Source organism: Solea senegalensis, linkage group LG5 (assembly GCF_019176455.1).
Source record: "Solea senegalensis isolate Sse05_10M linkage group LG5, IFAPA_SoseM_1, whole genome shotgun sequence".
Taxonomy (NCBI): Eukaryota; Metazoa; Chordata; class Actinopteri; order Pleuronectiformes; family Soleidae; genus Solea; species Solea senegalensis.
This window is the reverse complement of record NC_058025.1, coordinates 26,005,427-26,029,965: the sequence shown is the minus strand read 5'-3', so window position 1 is coordinate 26,029,965 and position 24,539 is coordinate 26,005,427. Positions and strand designations below refer to the sequence as shown.

Here is a 24,539-nt window from a genome sequence, read left to right as displayed (position 1 = left end):
TCGGGGGGGGGGAAAAAAACCAAAGACACAGAGTGGACTGAGCTGAGGTCAGAAACAAAGCGCGGAGCTGAAGATGAAAATGCTGCACCCAAAACAAGCTTGTACGTAATCCAGCGGGAAAGTACGAGTACGCAACACATGGAGCCCGCCCCTTTATCGACTCCACCTGTTGTGTAACGAACATTCTCCATTTTATCAAAAACGGTTCAAAACTTTGGATAAACGTTAACTTTTAACTTTAGAGTAGTCGTTGGTTTCGTCATTTCTTTAATCACATGAATTCACCATTTATTTATTTTCTGCTATTTCTGACTTTCTTAATTCAAAGATGTTATGCTTCCGCTGTTTTTATTTCACTGATCTTGTGCACATGGGCATGATCACTTCAATATATCACTCTTTTTTATCTTCCCTGGGTGCACAGTGGTGATTGCATGTTGCTGTCATGTTGCACACAGACACATATAAAACGACTCGAAATTAAAGTGAACTCACTGGATCGACGTGCACCGTGGTGTTATAACACAAAATGAATGGCACATTATTCTTTTCGCCGGAGCGCTGAAACATTCCGATAATTATCTATTATGTCCTTTGTGTGCCCTAGAACCCGACCGAGAAAAGCTCGACAATATGTGTTGAGGATATGTAATTTCAACCACTTAGGATCATTAAAAAGAGATCATATTGAATATCACCTCTGGAGACGGAAAGAGAAAGCGAGAAAGAAGTAAAGAAGAGATTTGTTTGTTAGTCAGTTCTGACCCGCTCAATCTCCTTAGCCTTGTGAAAGAGGCGGGAGAGAGAAAGGGTCGGGGTCAGCTTTCTGTAAATCTTCTGATGAAATGTTGACAAAACAGCCAATTTTCTGTAATTTTCCTACAGCCATCTCTCAGCAGCTTACTCACTCAGAACCCCTTCATTTCAAACAGCGGCACGCCGCGACCTCTGACATGTATCTCGTCCCCGGACTTCTTTGGCCGGCCAGAAAGACGTAACAGTTGTGCCTTTTAGGTCAGGTGGATGCCGCTTAAGGAGCGCCGCATCATAAAGGAGGCCTTTGTCTCAAACGGGCTCTCTCGGGCCCCCAGTAAAAGGATAAGAAATGTAGTTAATAGCTCAGGAGTGGCCTAATCATCAGCTGCCATTACTGCTCCAATATCAGCAGAGATGACAGACTTATCAATAACAAAGGCCCAGCTGAAGCCTCCGCCGCTCTGTCATTTTGATCTTTGCTCCACTAATCAGAGCTTTCATTTGAGCTAAGCACCGGGCAGCACACCTCTCATTCTCTTCATTCTGTGCCAGATATCACTCATCTTTACAAGCCACTCTGTATTCCCTCAACCCCGGGCCACCATTTCCACAAATTGGCTTAATTTCTCAGGCAAATATATGATACATCTGAGAGCTCATTATCCGTGCAATGCAAGTGATTATTGTACTTACTGGTGAAACCGTCTCAGCTTTTTAAGGTTTGGTGTGGAACGGCTATGGTCGAAGCCCAGCTGAGTTTTAAAATGAAATGAAGACATGTCAACCTGACTATCATTGTGTTATATAAATATTTAATACAATTATGCCACGTTTCCAGAGACATGGGAGGATTTTCTTGGGCATGTTTTTTTGTCCAGCACAGAGAATAAAACTGTTGTCAGGCAAGAACACTTATATTAATAATAAGTGTTCTGTCCATCAAATGGGTCATTACTCTCAGAGAGCAAATTACCCCCCATGTAAGAGTACTGCATATTCTAAAGGGGGTGATCCGTGTGCTATTATTTAAAAGCAATATACATGGCTTAATGTCAATATTTCAATTGTTCATTCTTCCACAAGAAAAGCGCCCGCCATCAAGGAGAAACCCGAGAGGGCCAAAGAGGTGCTCCTGCACCTGGACGAGCTGGCCCTTTCATTTACAGTCATGGTGAGGATCAGGCAATGACTGACTCAGACACCTGCTATTGGGAAATATGTTCTCCATCAGTGAGCTATAGACTATTTCTGGACAGGAGCACTGGGAGGCCATTGTTCCCCTCCACACTGACATCCAAGGTATTCTGGGACTCTTGGCACACGGAGAAAAACAATGTGTTATTCATGTTGAGCTCAAAATATTGGTACGCTCATTTAGCGTCATCATGCATAACTATGGTTAGAGAGGTGCAGATTTGCACACTTTAGATGCATCACACATTCAGTCATTTTTAGACAAATAATAAATACCTAGCTTTCAATTGAAGCGTAATCAACCCCCGTCTCAGGTTTAACGTAAAATACTCCTTATTCGCTCAGTTTGATACTTGATATGCTTTTTAAACAAATCATCTGCTCCTATACAGTCTTATACAAGGGCATGGGGTTGGTTTTTTTTTTCGGAGATTTTGCAATGTCATCTGGGATTAAAAAGGAGCAGCCCCATCAGAGCCCCAGGCCACACCACCTGGAGCCCCTATATGATCCCTGCTGCTGTACCACTCCAAACCAGCCCCATTAGCTTACCGGCCAATTCATTCCTGGTCAACCGAATGCCGCTGAGCAAACAAAGCCTTGTTTCAGAAAAGATTACAACTCCAACAGGAAACCCTTTGATTTGGAGTTTGTTTGAAATGTTATCAATGCCATAATCATTCCTGCGGATCAACGGAGCCATCACTAATCACGATGCCTTGGCTACAGTTATGCATCCATCTCCCGAGGAAAGAAACAACAACAAAAAAAGAGGACAGAGGATTGACTTGTTTAACAGGCAGCACGTGCAATGACAAAGCGATTTCTTTCTCTGTGTTCATCACCCACCTGCACACAGATTAGGTCAGATATTCACCTGAGCTGCCAACGTGTCACTCACACTTAATAGGGAGAAAAAAAAGAAACACACACAGCACACATTCATTCCTCCACAAGTACTGCAGATACGGTGCTACCAACAGAAGACAGCAGACAAGACTTTACCTTGTCCATTTTACCAACACGTAAAAGACGATTTTTAAAAACTAGGGATACAAGCAGCTATAAACTGTGAGGGAAAATAAGTTAGGAGGGGTCACAATATTGTCTAACTATAGATCTATATATATTATATGTATGTTTCTGCAAGTCCAGATTTCAAAAAGTGCTTCGAAGTAATTACAATTACTGTGCTTAAGATTTTATTCAAGGCTCCGGCCAAACAGCATAAAGCAAAATGGATGTTTTCTCGAGATCCTGCATCAAGGTTACACTCACAGAGTTGTCCCACTGTGTTATTTGTGTAGTTTTCTTGGATGAATGGGAGAACGTATTCCTCCACAGAGTTGTGCGTTCTAATGAAAAAGGAAGGAAGAGTGTGGCTGGAAAGACTGAGGGTTCATTGTCAATTTAGTCTCTGGCGCCCCTTTGTGGCATCTATTAGAACTGAATGAATTCATTTTGAGTTCATGAAGGGAAAACAAAAACTGTCATGAAAAGCATCAAATAATAATTAGATTTATGTGTAATAATTAAAAAAAATATGTTTATAAAAATCGATTGACCTTTTTGTGTTGATGCAGAGTTGGATATTTGGGGACGAAGGTTATCTTCACTGATAGACACGTGGACAGTAGTCTAAGTAAGAGGCAATCTAAATATCAACAATCATAGAAATCCCTTTGACATGAACTCCCCAGTAAGTGAAACATAGTATTCTGCAGTTGGCTATATAAAAATACAATATAGATAGAATGTTTATGCATTGTGCAAACATATCATTGTGTGTATATATATATATACATATATAAAAGAAATATGTTGAATTAATAAGATTTTGCCAGAACAATATTCAAAATCCAGTGAATGGACATGGTTTTCTGGTTCACATGAGGTCGTTTTTATTGTATATATAATATGCTAATTCCTTCATTTCTGGGGGTGTAGTTGATTTCTAATATCGGAGTCATTTCTATCTGCTGTAATTCTCATAAAAGTGAAAAATTCTGCTTTGACAAGTGAGGTGATTTACTAAAACAATTGAGGCCATACTGCCCAGCCCTACCATGACACATTCCATGTGTTATTTCTATGTATTTACAGTATATATGTATGTATTTGTATTTTTTCTCTCTCTAACACAAACCTGTGTTGCGTGATATAAAAAGATTTCAATTTCCCAGTCTCCCAATGTGTGCAAGAAAAAGAAAAAGGGGGGAGGAATCGACTTTTTTTTCCTTCAGAAAACACTCTGCCCCCCCTCCCCGCCCTCCTTGTGCGCACGCCAGGTGCATAGATGGGCTAGTATGCAGTGCCCAAAGTGTCAAACGTGTTACAGTAAACACTGAAAAAAATAGTAGTGGAATGCACCAAATAAACGCACGCGTCGCACTTAAACGCTGCCTCCCACTGTCAGCGTTAAAAACAGACAGTAGACGTGACTAACCTCCAGTATGTGCTACAGTAACTGGGCTATAGGCAGAAGATATGAGTGTTCAGTATTATGTCATCTGCTCACAACAATTTGGAAAGCGGCTGCGGGCTACTTTGCACTTATTTTTGCGCACGCACAACCACGTCGTATAGGAAGAACAAGATGTCTGAGTCCGTGAACTAGGGAGGGGCGGCTGCAAAACACACTGATAGCCTGAATGCAAAGAGCCAAAAGAACACTTCCTGTTGATGCAAAAATTGCAGCAGCAACTGTCTGACACATCTGGACTGAAGAGGGGGGGAGGCCTGGCTGTAGTGTTAGCGAACTACCGAGGGGAATGGACACGGTTCAATGTTAACCTGGAAGACGGTGAGTTTTTGGTGCACTTTGATGTTGCCAATGATTGTGACCATAACGTGTCCTTGGTGTCTCCGCTCTTGCGGTGGAAGGGAAGGCGAAAGTGCGGTCTACAGCCGTGCGCTAGCCACCAGCTGCTAGTTAGCATTAGCCGCTACGTAGCCCCGTATCGTATGGAAAAGTCGCTAGCGGTGGCTAGCTACGCGCTGGCTAGCTTAGCCTGCTATGGGAGCAATTTCACATGACAGCCGACATAGTTTGTACCCTTGTTCGACGCTGGAACTTCGCGACGTAACTCCGCGGTGTCGTTGAGGTTTTGTAGAGTCGCGAAAACTGTGTCCGAGCCCTTTGCTTAGCCACGGGATGTGAAGGAGTGAAGTCTGTGTGAAAATGAACCATTTGTCTTATTATAAAGATTGTATGATTTGAGACTGCGCTAGCAATCATAGCTGGTGCTAGTGTATTGCTGCATAGTTGGGCGTTTCGGCCGGGGTCGATGCAAAGCTTCAACCTTAATTTAAATCCGTTTCAGTTGCCGTATGAATGAGGAAATAAATGAGACATCATAACAGAAAGTAAGCAGGCGAGATGACGATGCTAACGCTAACATTAGCTGATCCGCTACATAGACCCCCCCCCCGCCCTCCTCAAAAATCAATGGCTAACGAAAGTATTTGACTAACTTTGCCTTTACTGTCTACGTTTTGCGGAGACACACTTGAAGACCAATGCTTACACAACAGTGTCCCGCAATGTTCTTGCACCGTGTCGGTGTCATAAGACGCAGTCGCTGTGCGAGAACCTGCTTATATCCGTCTTTTTTTTTTTTTGATGTATTAGATACAGTACTACTGTAAACAATCTAAACTTGAATTGATGATCAGTCGGGGATTAGTGGATGGCACGAGGTCACCTTGAGTTTTCCGGTGTCAGAACCGTTTTCACGTGTCTTGCAGTCCAGAGATACCGATATTTGCAATGCTCTTGGTAGCGGTTAATGTATATGTAAAGCAATGTGTGCCATGTTACGACAGATAAGGACGAAGTGCAGGGACATGGCAGGTTATTCAGTACACCTGGGTTCATCTCGGTCACCAAGCCCTTTGTGTAGCGCCATAATCCGGTGACATCCAGTTTTGCTGCATTAACGATCCAGTTTAAAACCAAAAACACACGTTACTCCTGGACAACTGCATCTGAAACCATTCCAAATATTTTAACTATAAGGCATGTCAGAACAGAGTTGAGCCAAAGCAATTTAGACTTTTGCATGAGTAGGCATTATGGTTTTGTACCCATTCAACTTTCCCTTTTTATAGTCCCGTTTCCTGCTTGGGAAAAGTTGTAAAACTGAATTGTTTTCGATCACCAGCTGTAATGAGATGCTAGGTGTAGAAATTGACCTGAACTACCCTCCATAATAGCAACATTTGTAAGGTCTGTTGTAATGATCTGGTATTTAAGAGGTTAAGTTTGCAATTTCTGTAGCAGGTGTTGTGAAAAGAAGGTTTTTTTCCACCTGCTGTTATCTTTAATTTCTGTGTTGTGCTCGCGACAATAATGATAATGATCTATTTTCTCTGAATCAGTGTAACTTAGGAAAGTGTCGGAAATTTAACTGAGCAAGACGCCAAAGTGTGACTCAACATCAGAAACTTCTTTTCCTGTATTTCAACAGCAAATGTCGGGTACTTAACTAAACCTCTGTTCCTCCTTATGCAAATCCTGACCATTTGGAGGTAATAAAACCTGTTTCAAAGCCATCAACTGGATCTCTGCCAACTGCACTTGCAATGTGTGCTCAGTGCGGAGTGACTCTAATTGAGAATACACCGACGCAGGATGATATCCTAGATAATTAGCGGTCGTTTTTAATTGCACTGTCCATGCTGCAAACAAGAGGTAGTAAATTTGTCAGAGTTGACTGTAGACAATGCAGGAGTCTGCAGCATGAAAGCAGGGCAGAGTCAGAGTAATGTTGCTCTGGAGGTTTCCTTTAAAGTAGTTACCCTCATTTCAGTGACGGAAACACAAAGAAAAAGAACAAACTCTTGTTAAAACAAATAGACATTTCACGAAACTCAAGGGTTATGCACACCAGACATGTTTTTTGCGCAATATATATACACACATATAAGTGTATTTTTTGATTTGGCATTTGGCAAATATTGGCAATTTAACAATTTATTCATTCAACAAGCAGGGGCCCCCAGTAGCATGTGGAAGAACCATACACAGCACACATACATTACCAAGAAGCATTGTTACAACAAATAAATAATCAACCAAACACAAATTTCAAGTTTATAGGCAAATATATATATTGCACATTAATTGCACATTCTGAAGTTTTGCCTCTGACTGGTACACACCTAATCAACATGGTTGTTGTGGGAACAAATAGGACCTTCTTCAGATCTGTAAAATGTTCATTAGATGTTCTCAAGTCTGTCCTAGTGATGCACGGAAATGGAAATCAGGAAAGACTTGGCCGAAAACAGAAACCGAAACACAGAAAGAAATTATGAAGCCAATTCTTTACCATTGTTTTTTTACTAAACACATTTTGTTGACTGGGTCTGTGTGTACGTACCTCACTAAAGTAAGGCATTGCAACTATATATAGATTAATATTTATGCTTCAAATAATAAATCATTTCTTTGCTCCATTTAACAAAAAAATTAATTAAAATGGGATAATTTGGGTTTTGAAGACAACACGGGACATTTGAGAACGTCATCATTTTGAGAATCAACATTTTACAACATTATCTTGAGTCTTTATGGACCAAACGACTAATCGATTCAATGAAAAGAGTAATGAACAGATTAATCGTTAATGTAAATAAAAGTTAGTTACAGCCCCAGAGTGGTCTTTGTGCCACGCTGTTCTGCTTGTACACAGTGTGGGTTTTTTTGTGATATGCTGCGTTAGTTGCTTGGTTTTGGACATGTGTTGTGTTTCAGTTAACAGCATTTACAGTACCTTTAAGCTTAGGTTACATGCTGATGAAATATAGCTCGTCCGTATTGGTAAAGCTGGACACGTGGTTCTGGTTACCTGGGATCTGATGTGTGTTACTGAGTTTGAAATGATGAGTGACACAGATGTTTTATGACAACCCACAGAAAAGTGATGTCAGTTCTCGGAGGTCTCATTTCAGAATGTTGGAGGGAATTTTGAAGCTGATTCTTTTCTTTTTTTAGCAGACATGCATCCCAACACATGAATTCTATGCCCAATTTTGTATTACACTTGGCCATTTCTATAATCTTTGGCATTTGGCTTTCACTAAGAACTATGGAATTAGAGATTTTAGTGTCACAATTATTGTGAAAGGAAAATTCATGATTATTTACACCATGGAAGGAAAAACTGGGCATTTTGTGCATGCACATAAAAACTATAGCTGCCATTTGAAATTGAAATAATGTCCTATAGTTTTTAAAAATCAAATAAAATACTATAGCCACATAATCATTAGACTAATATGTGAAGTAGCTAAACATTAGGCCTACAGTTTAAAAACTAACTAGCATATAACTGATGTTGATATATTGCATGTTGAACTGTTTAATATTTATTTATACAATTACGTTTGACTTTAGCAATATACACTATGAGCATTGCACCAATACTGACGTATTCAAATACATATTCCGTCCTATAATATGGAGTTGCCCCCCCCTTTTGCAGCTATAACAGCTAACCATGTGAATTTGTGTCGCACTGATGTTGGAAGAGAAGGCCAGGCTCGCAATCTCTGTTCCAGTTCATCCCAAGGCTTCTCGGTGGGGTCGCGGTCAGGGCTCAGTGTGAGGCCAGTCAAAGTCTTCTACACCAAACTCCTCAAACCATGTCTTTTTAGTCCAGGCTTTGTGCACTGAGGCCACAGTCATGTTGAAATAGGAAAAGGCCTTCCTCAAGCTGTTGCCACAGAGTTTGAAGCATAGCATTGTCCAAAATGTCTTTGGTATGCTGAAGTGTTAAGATTGTCCTTCATTGGGGATAAGGGGCCGAGCCCAAAGCCTGATTGAAACACTTGAATTCAATAGTGAACAGGCGTGGTGTACATAAATCATATAAATCATGTTAAGTGTAAGAGTAGAGAGAAGCGACCTCTGTGTTTCTGTGTTACACAGTTTTGGTCCAGTTTAGTACTGTACATTAAAACCTTGTAGTAATCCTACCATGGCATTTATAATCATGGTTAATCTTAAAACGGGTTCATCCTGGGTTAGCCATCCCTACATGGGGTACATTAAGTTCCACACAATGTAATTAGTTAATTATGGTGAGTTGAGAATGGAGTTGTTGACGCATAATGAGATCTTTGAAGACTTTCACTTGTTTCTATATGTTAAGCATAATTGAGTTGGCTGAAAGGAAAGATGACAATTACCCTTTTCCCAATGTTTCCCACCAAATAAGTCAGATAAGAGAACACACCCAAGGGCTACGCATACATTATGTGAGCTCTGCATATTGAGCTCTTAGGAAGCTTTAACCATCTCCACAATATTTATTATATTTTTTCCTAACACTAGCAAAGTTCCTCACATCATACCTTCCCTTGAATGCATCACCGTCTATTTTTATCTTGTTTTGAGCTATCTGTTTTAAATTGCTCTTCTAACCTTTGCTTGTTAAGCATTTCTGTTCTGGATCTGCTCTGGAAATGCTGCTGATGGTGAAGAAAGCATACATTGCTTACTTGCTGACTTTGATTTATCCTCTACTCTCTTTTTTTTCTCCCCCTTTTTCTTTTTTTTTTTTTTTTACTCTGTATGCAGTTCTTAGTGTAATGTTTCCACAGTTGTGTGCTCATCTTTGGTTTAGCTAAGCATCATGTTTGTATCGCACGCAGCAGCTGTGTCAAACAGGCACAGAACACGAGCCGCAGATGGAATTTTTCAGCCGAGTTTGAACATTTTCGGGTCTCATGAGCCAAGCATGTGCATGTGCAACCATGCACTGAGCATGCATTCTTTGGCTGCCCTTCAACTTGGCAAGATCCAGTATGCATGTCGCTGGCAGCCAACCGCTGATGTGGATGAGAGTTTATTGTTAGGGAGAGGTGCAATGATAGTGATGCACGCCTTATTATTATGCTCTCTGTGTTGCTACTCCTGTGCAAGCATGAGAACATATGGTTTGTTAAACAGGTGTCTTTGCATGCTTTGGCAGCTGGAGTGCTGACAGGGGTTAAATGTGCAGAAGATCATACTAAATTGCTGGGGTGGTGGTGCAGGAGAGGAAATTGGCAGATGGTGTTTGTGTCCGTGTGACTTGTTCCACTGAAATGTTTTCTTTTACAAATCCAGAATCGTACAGTAAATTGTAAATTGATTGCACAGTTGTGTTCTGCTGGTTTGAGTTGTGCTGCTGAGAAGAGGGGGTAACCATACTGGTTCATGTTTTAGCTAGGCCTGCAGCATTTCATCGGTTACTAAATGAAATGCCAACTAATCAACTAATGAGGGGCAGCTGACACGCGGCGATAGGTGGGGTACGCCCTGGCCAACACACAGACGAACTTAATGGTCAATTAAGAGTGTCCACTTAAACTTTTTTTGGACTGTGGGAGGAAACCAGAGCACCCAGAGGAAACTAGAGAAAGGCCCTTGGTCGGACCTTGGTCGTGAACCCGGGTCTCTAGATGGAGTGGTTTTTTTTTATAATTAAAACAGTTCTCTGATCTTCAACTTCTTAATCGTTCATATATGTCATAGTTTTCTTTTTTTTAAAAGCTAAAATGTTAAGCTGGTATGTTGTGAAACATCGTCAAGGGAGTTGTATAAAAGAGCATTATCCACAGTTGCTAGCGTAATTACTTGCACCTTTTGTTTGGATCCACCAGAGACGCTTCAAAGAACCTTCCATGTATAACTGGATTTTCTTCTCTCTTTGCCAAACACACAGTATAGTTCTCATACACCATAGTCCAGGTATTATAAACACCAGTACATCATGTTCCATCAGCCATATTGATGATGTAATTGTGTAAAGGTTACTCATAAATGTATACCTAATAAGATTTTTAGGCCCCGGATCCTGATCTGATCTCGATAACAAAGCTGAGCAGTACACTATTTAATAATAAAACGATCCTTATCAGTAAAATAAGTCATATTTCAGACTGAAGTGTTGAACAGACTCCTCACATTGACATTGGTGCTGAGTCCACACTGGATTAGTGCAGTATGCGGTGGCAGCAGCGCAGATCTCTGTAGTTGTGGAGCATGTCTGCTGCAGAACTGTTTTTTTTTAAATCTAATGGTGTTGTTATGGCTGGGACTGTGTGTACTTACCTCACCAAAGTCAAGGCATTGCAATTGTACAGATCCGTATCCAAAGCAGCCTCGATCATTTCTCTATGCGCTGCTTTATCCCCACATCTAAGTAATGATCTATGACGAGGATCGAGTACAGTCGCGATGAAGTGCAGGGGATTTGTGTAGAAGACGCTTTAGTGCTGCATAGAGCTGATTAATCGATTACTAACAAGATTTCCTATTGTTTAAGCTTCTTAAATGTGAATATTTTCTTCATTTCTTTGCTCCATAAAACAAAGAAATCATTAAAAGTCAATCATTTTGGTTTGTGGACAAAACAAGACATTTGAGAACATCATCATTTCCAGGTTTGACGAACGCCGATCAAACATTTTTAAGGTTTTCCGATATTTTATGGACCAAACAATTAATCGAAAAAATAATCCGTTAAGAATATAATCGTTAGTTGCAGCTCCAGTGCTGCAGTTCAGGGAATAACGTCTGCCACAGATGCATCAGATGAGTCGATCTTTTTCATTAGCTGCTCAAAGGGTTTTGAGCATTTAATAGGTGCTGTTCCACCATACACTCGTGTCTTATAGATAGATAGAAACTTTATTCATCTCACAGAGAAAATCACTTATTCACGTTCCAAACTGATCTTGGACAGAGTCTAAGCAGGAATAGGCCGGATTTTCAGTGCTTCTCTAGTATGTACAAACTTGAAACATTACAATACTTTTACTTTGAAACGGACTTGTTGTGTTTGTGACATTTGGGACAGAAATAGATGCCCTAACTGTCTTTTTTTTTGTTGTGAAACCCTCGTGGCTTGCAGTTAAATTATATGCAAGAGCTCTATTTCCAAAATGAGCCGCGCAGCTCCCTCCAGCGAGATGCACCTGAGACACAGATTTTATACGAGCAGCGCGGTTCTTCTCATCAGTCTCATGTAGACCCACTTGCTGTGAGGCTGCAAAGGGAGCGAGGGAGAGAGGGAGTGGGTGTGTCGCCAGTAGCTAAACTGGTGCTGGTTGTTCTGTATAAAATGGTGGATATATCACTTCTCTAATGTTTGTTGAGCAGGTGGCTTGATACTGTAGCGGTCACATATATATTCTATGCAAACACTGCCAACTGTTGTTGTAATCAGTGACATTCACCTCAACAGACCCAGAGTCAAATCAGTGGGTGGGTGTTATTTTCAGGGGAGGGCCTAATTATGACATCAATTCTTTGACTTCCTGGTGAAATTGAGTGTGAAATCATCACACTGTCAACTTTCACATACTGTGTGTCTCAACGACAGTAGGCTGGGGTGCAATGTAAGTAGAGTAACAAAACATGTGTAATCACTTTAATAAAGCTGCGTGAAGTCTTTTATGCACACACAGCTGTTGACGTGCCTGGTTGGCCCTGAGATCATTGACAGGCCTCGAGCGTTACTGATGTTCAAGATGCATTTGCTGTCAATGTCAATAACAATTAAGATTTAAATCGCATCCCACTAAACGGATTTAAATACAGGTGTATTACTTTCTATGAATGATCATTTCAGATTAATTCATGTGTTTTTAGGGGCAGAACGGATATGGTTGTTGATTAGAACTGAAACAGTTCATCGATGAATCGATTATTAATCGATTACTAAATTAATCGACAACTATTTTGATCATTTTTCATGATTAAAACAAGATTTCCGATTGTTTAAGCTTCTTAAATGTGAGTAGTTTCTTCATTTCTTTGCTCTGGATAACAAAGACATCATGACATTTGAGAACGCCATCATTTCCACGTTTCATGAACACCGATCAACATGTTTTAATGCAATGACAAATTCTCAATAATTTCATTTTTTTACACACTTTATAAAATAAGATTGAGATCTCTGTAGCTATTGTTTTGCATGAGTGCTTCCATTGTAGAGCTTGTGAACACTGCTCTGTCTCTGTCTTTCTCTGTCTCTCTCTCACCCAAACACATGGTTGCATCTGCCATTGGCAGCATCAGGGAAAATCCCACCATGTCAGTAGACCAGTGGACTTACTGCCCTCAGCAGGTGGCCAGTGTATTTTCCTGTTTAGCTGTTCATTTTCCCACAATTGGCATGCCTTGCTCAGCCGGCAGGGCCTTGACCATAGTATTGCATGCATAACAGCTGGTTGTTTTGGTGTTTAAAAACCTTAATATTCTGTTTTTTCCCCTTTTCCGTCAGGTTGCCGGCAAACTGGAGAAACATATCCAAGAAATGGACGACGGCAGCTACGTCGAGTTTGATGTGCCGGAGTTCAGTAACACTGTTCTGACTCAGCTCAATGAGCTGCGGCTGCAAGGGAAGCTGTGTGACATCATAGTTCACATTCAGGGCCAGCCGTTTCGAGCCCACAAGGCCGTATTGGCAGCGAGTTCGCCCTACTTTCGTGACCACTCGGCCCTCAGCACCATGAGTGGCCTTTCCATCTCGGTCATCAAAAGTCCTGAGGTGTTTGAACAGCTTCTCGCGTTCTGCTACACGGGTCACATGTCCCTACAGCTCAAGGATATCATCAGTTTTCTCACTGCTGCCAGCTTCCTGCAGATGCAGACCATCATTGACAAATGTACCCAGGTCCTGGAGCGTATCCACTCCAAGATCAGCCTCCCAGTCGGTGTCTGCAGTCCAGAGAAGGACGACTCGCAGACTGGTCGCAACGGGGTCAATGACAGCAACCTCTTTGTAAACCCTACCCAGATCTCCCCCCCTTACTACTCCCGGCAAGGCTTGGGCCGGGGGCGACAGCAGCACGAGGAAGCCCAGTCGGACCGCGGCAGCAGTGACAGCGTGTCAGAGCACGATGCTCCCATGGAGGGAGAGACGGAGCAAGTGGAACTGATTGGCAAAGACGGGCAAGTGACGGATGTGCACGTGAAGGTGGAGAAGCCCGACAGGCCCACTTACTCCGACAGTTCCTCAGCGGGTGATGATGGTTACCACACGGAGTTGGTGGATGGAGAACAGGTGTTGGCGGTGAGTGTGGGTTCTTACTGTCCTGTCATCCAGCCTGCTACTTATTCTTACTCAGGGCTGACCTCCCCTTGCTTCGTCAACATCAGCAGCTCCAGTCCCTCGCGCTCCATGCTCAGTGGCTTCCGCGGTGGACGAGCCAGGTCAAAGCGGCCCCTGGCCATCCCGGCAGGCGTGCTGAGTCACGCCAAGCCGGACGACGGCGAGTCAGCTGTGGGGGCCACGGGGCTTGAGAACGACGTGCGAGAGCGCAGCCTGCGCAGCCAGTGGTACCCGTACAATGAGAGACTCATTTGCATCTACTGTGGAAAGACCTTCAACCAGAAGGGAAGCCTGGACCGCCACATGCGCCTGCACATGGGAATCACCCCGTTTGTTTGCAAATTCTGTGGCAAGAAGTACACGCGGAAAGACCAGCTGGAGTACCACATCCGTGGCCACACGGACAACAAGCCCTTCCACTGTCAGATCTGTGGAAAATGCTTCCCCTTTCAGGGCACCCTGAACCAGCATCTGCGCAAGAAACACATGGGCGCGTCGGAGAGCAACAATCACACGGACTCTCCAGAGAGGACCGAGGGAGGCTCTGGCCAGAAGGACCAAGAGGATACGTCCGAGGGGATGGCCTTCGAGGCACAATATGCAGAGGAGGCACCCGCCAATGATATGGAGGAAAGCTCCAAATGTAGTCCAGACCAGGATCAAGCATCAAGATGTGATTTTTAAGGTTCAGGTTAAGGAAGCTTTAAGAAGTGTTTGTTTCAACTCAAGTTAAAGGACTCTTTTCAATTTGGAATCGGCTCCCTCTAATATGGACGTTTCTTTCATTAAGGTTCTCTGTCAGTTTTGTGAAAGTTGGTCATTGAATGCAAAGTGGAGATGGGTGCTTTATAGAGATTTGATTCTTACCTGTAAAGGGAGTAACAACTTACTATTTTGTAGGAGGTCCTAATAATCAAGACCTCCTCGTTGATTTCTCTTTTTATCTTTTAATGTTTTTTAAAACATATTTACAGAGTTATATAGGCATGTTGCAATAATTGATAATGTGAAAGCTCTGGTAAGATGCTTGTCATATCACCTTTTTACCTGACCTGTTTTTGCACACGTGGCCACAGGAGGTCACTTATTCACAAGGAATGATTTTTCTGCCAGTGCAAAGCTTCGTGTGACATATCCGTACAATACCTCATGATGCAACTACATACTCATATAATAGACAGTATTTTAACCTAAATGAAACTCACCAGGTTCTACCTCATAGCCAAGAACCTAGCAGGCACACATATTCACCGTTTGAAATCACTTGTATGAACAGTATCTTTATTGCCAAACCCTGTAAAAAAAAGAAAAAAAAAGGAAAAAAAAATATTCACAAAGCCTTGATACTTAACGGTAAATATTCCTTGCTGATTGTATGGATTAGGGACAAAGTCCTTGTCTGATGTGTCATGGATCGGCCAGGTTACAATGATTATTAAGAAGGTGCTACGTTAGGAGTTCTTTAAATTTGCTAGCTTGTGTGTTTTCGTTAAGATGCAGAGAGCAGACGAAGAGAATGACCCTGCATACTTTTAAGATATCTTTTTGCTGTCTGATAATACTTAAGGATTTATAATCTCATCACTACTGGAGATCTCAGTCTGATGGCCAAGGTGGTTTAAGATGCTATCGTCCATGGGTTGGATGAATTACGTCCATACAGTGAAATTATATATATATATATATATTTCTCTATACTCTTATGGCAGATTTATACTGAACTGTTGTATTTGTGTTTGTCTTGGGTTTTGGCCTTTAGCTTAATACTGAGACAAGAGTCCTCTTTGTCAACTCAGCACAGTAGGAACAGCTCTGGGTCTGTTCACATAAGTCAAAGTACACTAGTCTGAATAATATGCAAACTGAAAGACTACAGGAATCTCAGCCATCGTGACGTCGTTTTTATTGCATTATTTGAAAGAGCCGTCGGTTCGGTTTTCCTGCTTTCATTCTGTTGTTGCTGTGACTGGTTTTCTGCATGGAGCGACGTCAAATGCACGCGTGGAACAGGTTCCCCCTCTTATTAATCAATTAAGGTTAAGGCGGTGAAGAGCTAAATGTTCGGGAGCGGGAGCTGGTGGATGGAGTAGAAAGAATATGCTAACCTAAGTCTTAATTTTGATTATTTTTGAGTAAAAATTGACTTTTAACAGACTCTGTAAACACGTGAATACTATTGGCTGCAAGTCATGCATACAGGGATGTTGTATTTTATCTATACTATTTGAAATGTCGGGGATGGGGATATTTTTTTTTTTAGCTTCTATAGGTTTTATTTCTGTTCTGATTTAAAAGAATCTGCATTCACAGTAAATACAGGAGGCACTTAAAAGGGCCCCCGAAGAATTATCTGCACATGTGATGCTCAGTTGGGCGAGTCCATTTTGTGCTTGCGTCCCGTCCCGTCGGATCAATGCTGAATTTATTCAATGAACTGAGATTTATTGTTTTGTTTTTTTTATATAGTTTTAATATAAGTCTCTACTTTGTGTGTTTTGGTGGGAGAATAGTTTGTTTTGTTGCTTACGTCCAATGTTGAGTCAGGAGCGCAGCCCTTTTATTCCGGTGAACGCTGCGTCCGACGTCTTCTCTCGTCGACTTTCGCTCAAACAGCAATCCAACGTTTGGGGGACTTTGCAAAAGCAAAAAAAAAAAAAAGAATTGGTATAGCTAGCTTTTTGTTATCTTTTTGTGTACTTTTTAGTCATCATCACCCACTGTCAACCTATAAAGTACTTTTTGATGAATGTTAAGTAAACGGAGCGTATCCCTGCCGCTGCTGACGCGACGCGCGGATTCGACCTCTGATCTGACCTCGGCGAAAACCGTCTGGCGCTCTCACCCGTGACGTTTTCTGAGTAATGGGTACAATCTGCTGACAAAGAATTTGTGCCAAGAGTTAAACACCAAAGACTAAAAGGTGGTTTTTAAACAGTACATATTGACTGTGTTGCATAATTGAGAGCTTGTGAAGAGAAACAGATCCTTCATTTAAAGTAGGTTCATTGCTATTCGCAAGGAACGTCGTTTCCCAGCTTATAACAATCACTTGTATAAAATTTGAACAATTAGCTAAGACGACATTAAAGTCATATATTGTGTAATATATTAAGCCATACAGGAGCTGACAATTTTAGAAGTTGTGCAATTGTTTCAAGCCAATGTAAACAAAAAAAAAATAGAGAGAGAGAGAGGGAGAATATTTTACAAAAGTGGCATCTTAAACATAGTGCCTTGCCACGAGCTTTACATGCTAGAATCTGGCACTTTTGTCTTGTGCCTCTGTCATTTTTACATGCTTTGAATAGAGAGATTACTGAGCAGAGATTAACAAACTATGGCCGCGTTATTTGTAGTGAAGTGGCACCGAGAATGCAACCGAGTCATTCTTTTGTCATGGGACGGTTTGATGGTTTGAACAGTTTTTTTTTTTGTAGCAATTGAAAGCGATCGAACGAGGCCGACCATCGCCCCCGCCCCCCCACCCCCGGCCCTCCCATGACTTCTCCAGCCACTGAGGACAATCTTAGCAGCGTACTGTATTTGTAGACATTTCAATGAAGGAAGGCGAATGCATGAGAAACACAGAACGACTTCCTACTCTCTCTAAAGCATCGGACAGGGGAACAGCTGTCCGCGTGTTTAGCTGATAAAATAAACTGAGAGGAAAAAAAAAAAGAAGCTTGCCCTCATTTAATGTAGCCAAATTGCACGTTGCCCAAACACAGAAATTGTATAAAATTGCCAATTTTTTTTTTATTATTATTATTATTATTATTATTGATATTTCTTTTATTTGTGTCATTGATTCGTGCACTTAACAGTTTTCCATTGATAGTACATGTATGCTAAAGCCATCCAGGAAGTCTAGTCGTTCCTCCATTAGTTACCCCCAAGGGACTCAGCTGTAATAACCTCTGTCATTTTGGTAGAGGAACCTTTGCTCTAAAATGGTGCTTTTTTTCCTTTTTTTTTTAGATAAGTCACTTTTTTTCCTTTCCAAACCGGTAAACGACTCCCATTTCTTCAGGTAAATGGAGAGGGGGGTGGGGGGTGGGGGTATTTTCAGTGCTTTTCATGAACTATAGTTACTTCTATGACAGTCCGCATCTACAGAACCAGCTCAACTTGACACACTCGAATTGACTTTTTTGTCAACTCTTGGTTCCACCTGAGAGGAACGGGAGTTGCGTTATGGGCCACAAGTAATCAAAAGGAAGTGTTTACAGGGAAGGCTGTCAGACTACTTTTTGAAAATTGCAGCTCATCCTATTCCTTTTATAATAAACTCACTTCAGGTAGTTTACGAACACTGATACAGGCTTAGAAAGAAATCTTAAGTCTTCCATAGCTTTTCTGTCAGTTTCTGTCCACTGTGTATTATGGAAAGAGGAAAAAAACAAGAAAAAAAGCAATAACCTTTTTTAAAAAAGTAGTGTATTGGGGATCATCAAGCCTGTTGAAAAATTGGCCTGTCAAATATCACACAAAGTGAATGACAGGGAGAATCCAAGTAGGACCAGGACAATTTGTTATTGATTTATTTTTATATGTTTTCTGAAACTTTGGACGGGTTGTCTTCCTCTTCAGGAGATATATAAATAATAAAAAAAAAAAGTGGTGTTGCTTGTTTTTTTTTTATTATTATTTTATTTTGAAAAGCAATGTTGGAAAAAAAATCCAGTGGCAGCGACTTGACTGCGACACAAGAACTGAGTGTGCAGTTCAGTCATCTAACTCAGTGGCACTGTTCAGCTGTGTTTTAATAATGAAAGGGATTTTTGGGCTATAATGGCCACTCTTTAGGAGCGGGCTGTCTGTTGGTCATGTTGCGGTTCAGTGGTCTCCATTAGCTCCTCAGGCACTGAGACTGTAGCTGTTGAGGACGAGAGGGGACGTTTTCAGTCGAGCTCTTGTCCCCGTTCCTCTGACGACGTCCTAGATCCTGCACTATAACGTCTCTGGCTCATATTTGGTGACATGGCAAAAAAACAAACAAACTTAGAACTCAGGGTATATAGTGTTTAAGTGGTCTCATTGGACATACATAACATGTCCGTAGTATAATTGTGCACTTCTCTTCAGGTGGGGAAACAAGTCCTCAGTCAGTGGTTTCCAGACATTCTGCCTCAAGGTCTCAATGAGCCCATATTTTCCACAGAGCCGAAGCTTGGGGAGCGGTAGAGAGCGCGGAGTGAACCATGGCAGCAGAAAGGCCCTAACTCTTGTTTCGTCCACTCTACACACAACCTCACAACCCAACTGTGAACCTCAGAACTCTACTGTTTTGTACAACTATGAAGTAAATGAAGCTAGCTAGAGCTGATGTTGTATCTAATGCCATTTATTGAATTTTTATTTTATAGCATGAAATGGAAATATATTCAAATTATATATTTTACTCATAATCATTATGTGCTGCTTCATTTTGGTTCTTACAGCTTGTAAATTGCTTTTTTATTATATTAAAAAAAAAAAATGTCAATAGAATATTGCGTTTATAAAAAATAAAGACGCTGATTTGGCTCCGGTTTGTCTTTTTTGAGTCTCGCAAGTGGATTTATTTCTGTTTTTGTGCATGAGAATTTATAAAAAAAAAAAACCACATTGAATCCATCGAGTGCATAATGTTCTAATTATCCTTTAAGTATCTTGTTTATTATACAGTTGGCTTGTATGGAATTGAGAATGGTGCAATAACGTCTCGTGTAAGTGCAGCGTTGAGCCTCCAGAGGGAGCCAGAGAATAGCAAGTCAACCTTAAAGACTTGTCCTCAGTGCGGGTTAACCCAAATGTGAAGTGTGATGCGACTCAGCATTACTCGGCCATTGTTTAATTCAACTAATATAAATATTACTTGGCTAATTTAACTAAAAAAAATGCCACTGATGGGAAAAATATTTACATTTTGCTTGATTAAAATTGTCTAAAAATAAAGCGTCCTCCTGCATGATCTATTTCTCGACACACGGTGCACGTGGAAAGTAGGACATATGCTACAATCAGAGGCCAAGTGGCTGAGAATAAAATAATAAATCGCTCTGGTCTCCTATGGCTGGCAATAAATGTAATTTATTAGCCGAAAGGCTCCTGAGTCGAAGTCTCAGACCAACCCTCAGCTGTGTTACAGCTTCTGTCCCCACTGTGTTAAAAAAACATCTAAAAGGCCACTTTATATTCGTAAAGTGGCAGCTGTGCAGCAGCCTCCTGCAGTCTCACTAGTGTCTGTGGCTTTGACAAAAAAAAAAAAACACACCGTAGGACCGTGAGGGAGCCAAATGACTAATAAACCACAAAACTGGCCCGGCTATATGCTCCACTGACATTTTCTCCAAATAGTTTCTTGCTCTGCTATAAGGTTGCTGCTGCAGCTTCACTCCAACCTCAATTAGGACAATTTCATGTGTAATTCAGGGACAAACAATCTCAGTAATGCGACATGACACGCTACTCAGCAGCACAATGTCAAATGAGCATCACCCACTGCAGAGAGTTACAATAAACTGCATGAATTGTTGAAATGACAGCATTAAAAGGGAGGAGGGGGGGCTGCACGGACATCCGATCCTAAAATAATATGCAAAATTGCTCAGTGCAGCGGAATATGAGTGTTTACAGAGCCACAAAATACAATGCCAGGAAACCCGAGGCAGCCATGTTTCCACAAGGGGTCTTTAGCTGCATTCTATGGCTATGATGTAGTGTGGCTCTCAGTGACAGCTGCGTGGAAGTGAATCGCTGACGTACACGAACGTTAATGTGCACTTTCAGAGGGATCGTCGTCTTCACTCCTGTTCAACTTTGTTTAACTCTTGTTGATGTCGCGACAAACCAGCGGGGAGCTCAAAGGTCAGGGCGGCCTGTGATGTCACCAGTAGTACATCCACAGAGTATTCAAGTACAGAAATGAAAGAATAGACGGAGTTAAACGAGAAGACAGGAACAAATTATGTGACAGTGTTGAGGGATTTGGGATTAAAGGGTGGAGACGAGAGTTTTCCACTTGCTGTTGCACATTCAATCACGTTTTACGTTGAAATTTAACTTTCTCTTGGGCTACTTTTCATTTTATGCTACTAGTGTAGTTATTTTCCATGATATATTTATGTGACAAAGTTTTTTTTAAACAATGACGCACTTTTCAGAAAAGATCATGTTGTTTTATATTCATTTTCCCATTGTTTTTGGTGTCAGATTCATCTTTTATGCCTGCGAGCTGTACTCTACATGTTCCCATGCCTTTAAACCCAGATTAACACAGATTAACCAACTAATGACACTAAACCAACATTGTATGTAAAATTGTGTATGTACTTTTATTTACTTTACTTGGTTAACTCGTTTTTGTTAATTTTAATTTTACAATTTTAGTTTGTTTTTTTCTTTTTCTTGTATTATTATATGAACATTAAAACCACTTTGGGCTAATTAAATTGTTTTTTATTTTTATATACTTTATTAATTCCCTTAGGGAACGTCTTTCTCTGCATATAAGCCGTCCTATACTAGGAACCTTCTTAGAATTGGTGTACAATAATAATAGTCATGTGTAATGAACATTAACTCAAGTTGCTACAGGAAGGAAGAAGAAGCAGAGGGCAGACTCTTAGCGCCACAGCGCCCTCGTGTGTGAGGTGCATGTGCTGCAGGACACAGGTGAACGAACACCAGAGGCCGTGAAGTAAAGACACAAGGTAAGAAAACATTTCTGTGCTTTTGCTCGTTTGAAGAAAGCGACGGGAGAAATGTTTGTGTGGATTTTTGGTGCCTTTCGTCGCTGCTGCAGCGTCACAAACGTGTGTTTATTTGGTTCCACTAAGGCGAACGTGCTTCTGCTAACGATCTCTAACCGAAGCTAACCGGCGAATGTCCACTGTCATGATCATCTTTCAAGTCAAAGTACATGGTTTTAGTCAATTATTTGAGTTTATAATTTCATATTGTGTCTCTGCGCGGAAATATAGAACATCTAGACTCTTGGATTAATTAAAATAAACTCTACGTGATAAATTGTACATTGTTGTAATATATTAAGGTTTAAGAAAAGCAGTTACATGAATGTACCTTTTCTTACCAGGCTAGTGTAAGCCTTGCGCGGGTGTGACGTCACAGCGAGGCGACGTCGTTGTCGTTGGAGAGTTCGCGAGTAGCATCCAGCTGCTAAACTAGCTAGGCCTAGCCTATATGAAGGAAGAAACAAGGAACCTTTGCTGTTTTGAAGCAAAACATCAACCAATTTATATATACGCCATAGCGTACAGCACTCATGACGTCCGGCCTGCGACATTTTAAAGCGTTTGATTACAATAAATAATCTTTTATTACAATTTTAAGCAACACAGAACCTCCAACATCTTAAAAAATGGTTTCTGACATGACAATAAAGCGTTTTATTTGTTATTGTTTGAACGGTGAAATAAAAATAAACAAATAAATCTAAAATTCGGTAAAATCTTCTGTCACACCAGAGTACTTCCGTCACGCCATGGTGTTGTTGTCACGCCAGGGTGGTGTTGTTCTCCGGGGCTGCAGCTGGATAATATTGAAGGTTACAGCACGGAGAATAACAAAGAAATGGAGTGTTGCTCAGCTCCAAAGAGTATTATGTTCTTGAGTTTTTTTGTCAGCAGAAAAGAGTGACTTTAGAAGCCCTTTACACTTCGGAACGCTACACTAGCATTTACTCGCATAGCTTCCTCCTTTCTCTTCTTCTTCCATGTCCCCTCTGGGCCTCTGTACACTTGTGTCAAAGGGCGTTTGTTAAAAGACAAATTAATATCTGACAGTTTTGAAATGGAAATGAATCGTTCTCCATTTGTCATGCAGCAAACATCAGAGGGGGGGAAAAAAAAAAACCAATTTGTTATTTCATTATAAGGATCTCTGATGAATGACTTGTATATCGCCTAAAACGATAACACCTGTGCTAAATGAAGTTCGGGGTGAATAAAAAGCTTAGCTGAATAGGCATGAGCTTAGTTGGCATGGTGACCAGAATCCAGGGAGAGGAACATTTGTCAGATTGAGAGAAACCACTCCTTTTCCTGGTATAAGCCTATTCATGTTGTTCATATTTTCCCTTTATTAAAACTACGTCAGCCCGTTGTACTGGAGCTGAACTATGCTCCAGTCAGTTTGACTCACGGGCCAGTAATAGTTATGGAGATTACTGCTGTTTCTGTGTTTCTGTGCACGCGATAACCGCGACCACACAATCAACACCTGGCATTGAATGGTGACCTGTATCCAGTTTGAATCTGGAGTTTAAACCGGGTAACAGTCATGTCAATATTTTAATGACAGACATGCATTTTGAGAATTGATTTTAGATTGTTCCACCTTTTTTGTTTTTGGGATTGTCTGCATAGTTTAAATGTGTGATTTTGGATGGATTTATCCCACTAGTGCCAGAGAGCAGTGAAGGTTGCATGTGTGCTTCTCTGTCCCACATCTGTACGCAATTATTGATAGAGCTGAAAATGAAGAGTGAACAGTTTAAGAAGTTCACAAGCTGCACATGGAAAAATTGAAGCATCACTGTCCTGTCCCCCAAGGATGCAGTAAATTACACTAACTGGGAAAGATTTGTACTGGTTAAACCACAAATATACCTTACTAAGACTTTGTTAAAGCAGATAATGTTTGCAACACTGGAAAAACCACAGTAATACTTAAAAAAATAAAAATAAAAAAAAATAAAAAATAAAATTTCCATTGTACTAAGAAAAATATTCCACTCCTCATCCCTGAGAGATTTCCTGGAAGTTCCCAGGAGAGAAGTCAGACTTTCTGGAAGAACATGAAACAGTGGTCATGGCATGCGGCTGCAACGTTACAAGTAAATCTGCACATCTCCACATTTGGAAATCAGTTCAAATGCTGGGCTTTTGGAAAATGGAAAAAAAAAAAACCTCAATAGCTCCACTATGTAAGTAATAAACAATGAAGTGACTATTCTCCCCGAGGGAAGGTTGACCACATTATGTGTTTCTATTTTGAAGCATTTCTTAATAACAACCATGTGCATTTAAATAATCATGCAGCAGCAGTGGGAATGGGTTTGAAGCAGTGGCTCTGTAACGTTAGCATTTTGATTAATCCCACTGATTTGTGTTTCCTGGGCTCAACGGCGATCGAGTCACTGTTGCCGGATTTCATAGATTCGGACACAAAAAGTGATCCAGAAGTCGAGAACGCGAGTGCAGTGACCTCAGTGTTTGTTGTGATTTATGATGGAAATATGGAGCGCTGACACTGAGGTTGACAGAGAGACGGTTATGATTTCATGGTTACTGTTGGCATAAGATGTGTTTTGATGGCTTTCCTCCTTTAAGAGGTGACTGTTGTGTTTTGAATCCAACGCACTTACATTGTCATTCGTCATAATCTGCGGGGCTGCAGTGATTAATCCATGACTGAACTGTTTTGATAATTGATTCATTGGTTTTTGTTTGAAAATCAGCACAAGCTCTCCAG

The 24,539-nt window shown here is 41.0% G+C and overlaps 1 protein-coding gene across 1 annotated transcript; it reads left to right on the top strand.

Annotated features, from left to right (window-relative positions):
• The first annotated feature begins 4,409 nt into the window (after positions 1-4,409).
• On the top strand, positions 4,410-18,812 carry zbtb34 (zinc finger and BTB domain containing 34). The gene is made up of 2 exons (XM_044026601.1): positions 4,410-4,753; positions 13,233-18,812. Exons 1-2 carry the CDS (start codon positions 4,736-4,738, stop codon positions 14,745-14,747), a joined length of 1,533 nt encoding a protein of 510 aa, XP_043882536.1. The 5' UTR covers positions 4,410-4,735; the 3' UTR covers positions 14,748-18,812.
• The last annotated feature ends 5,727 nt before the right edge of the window (positions 18,813-24,539 follow it).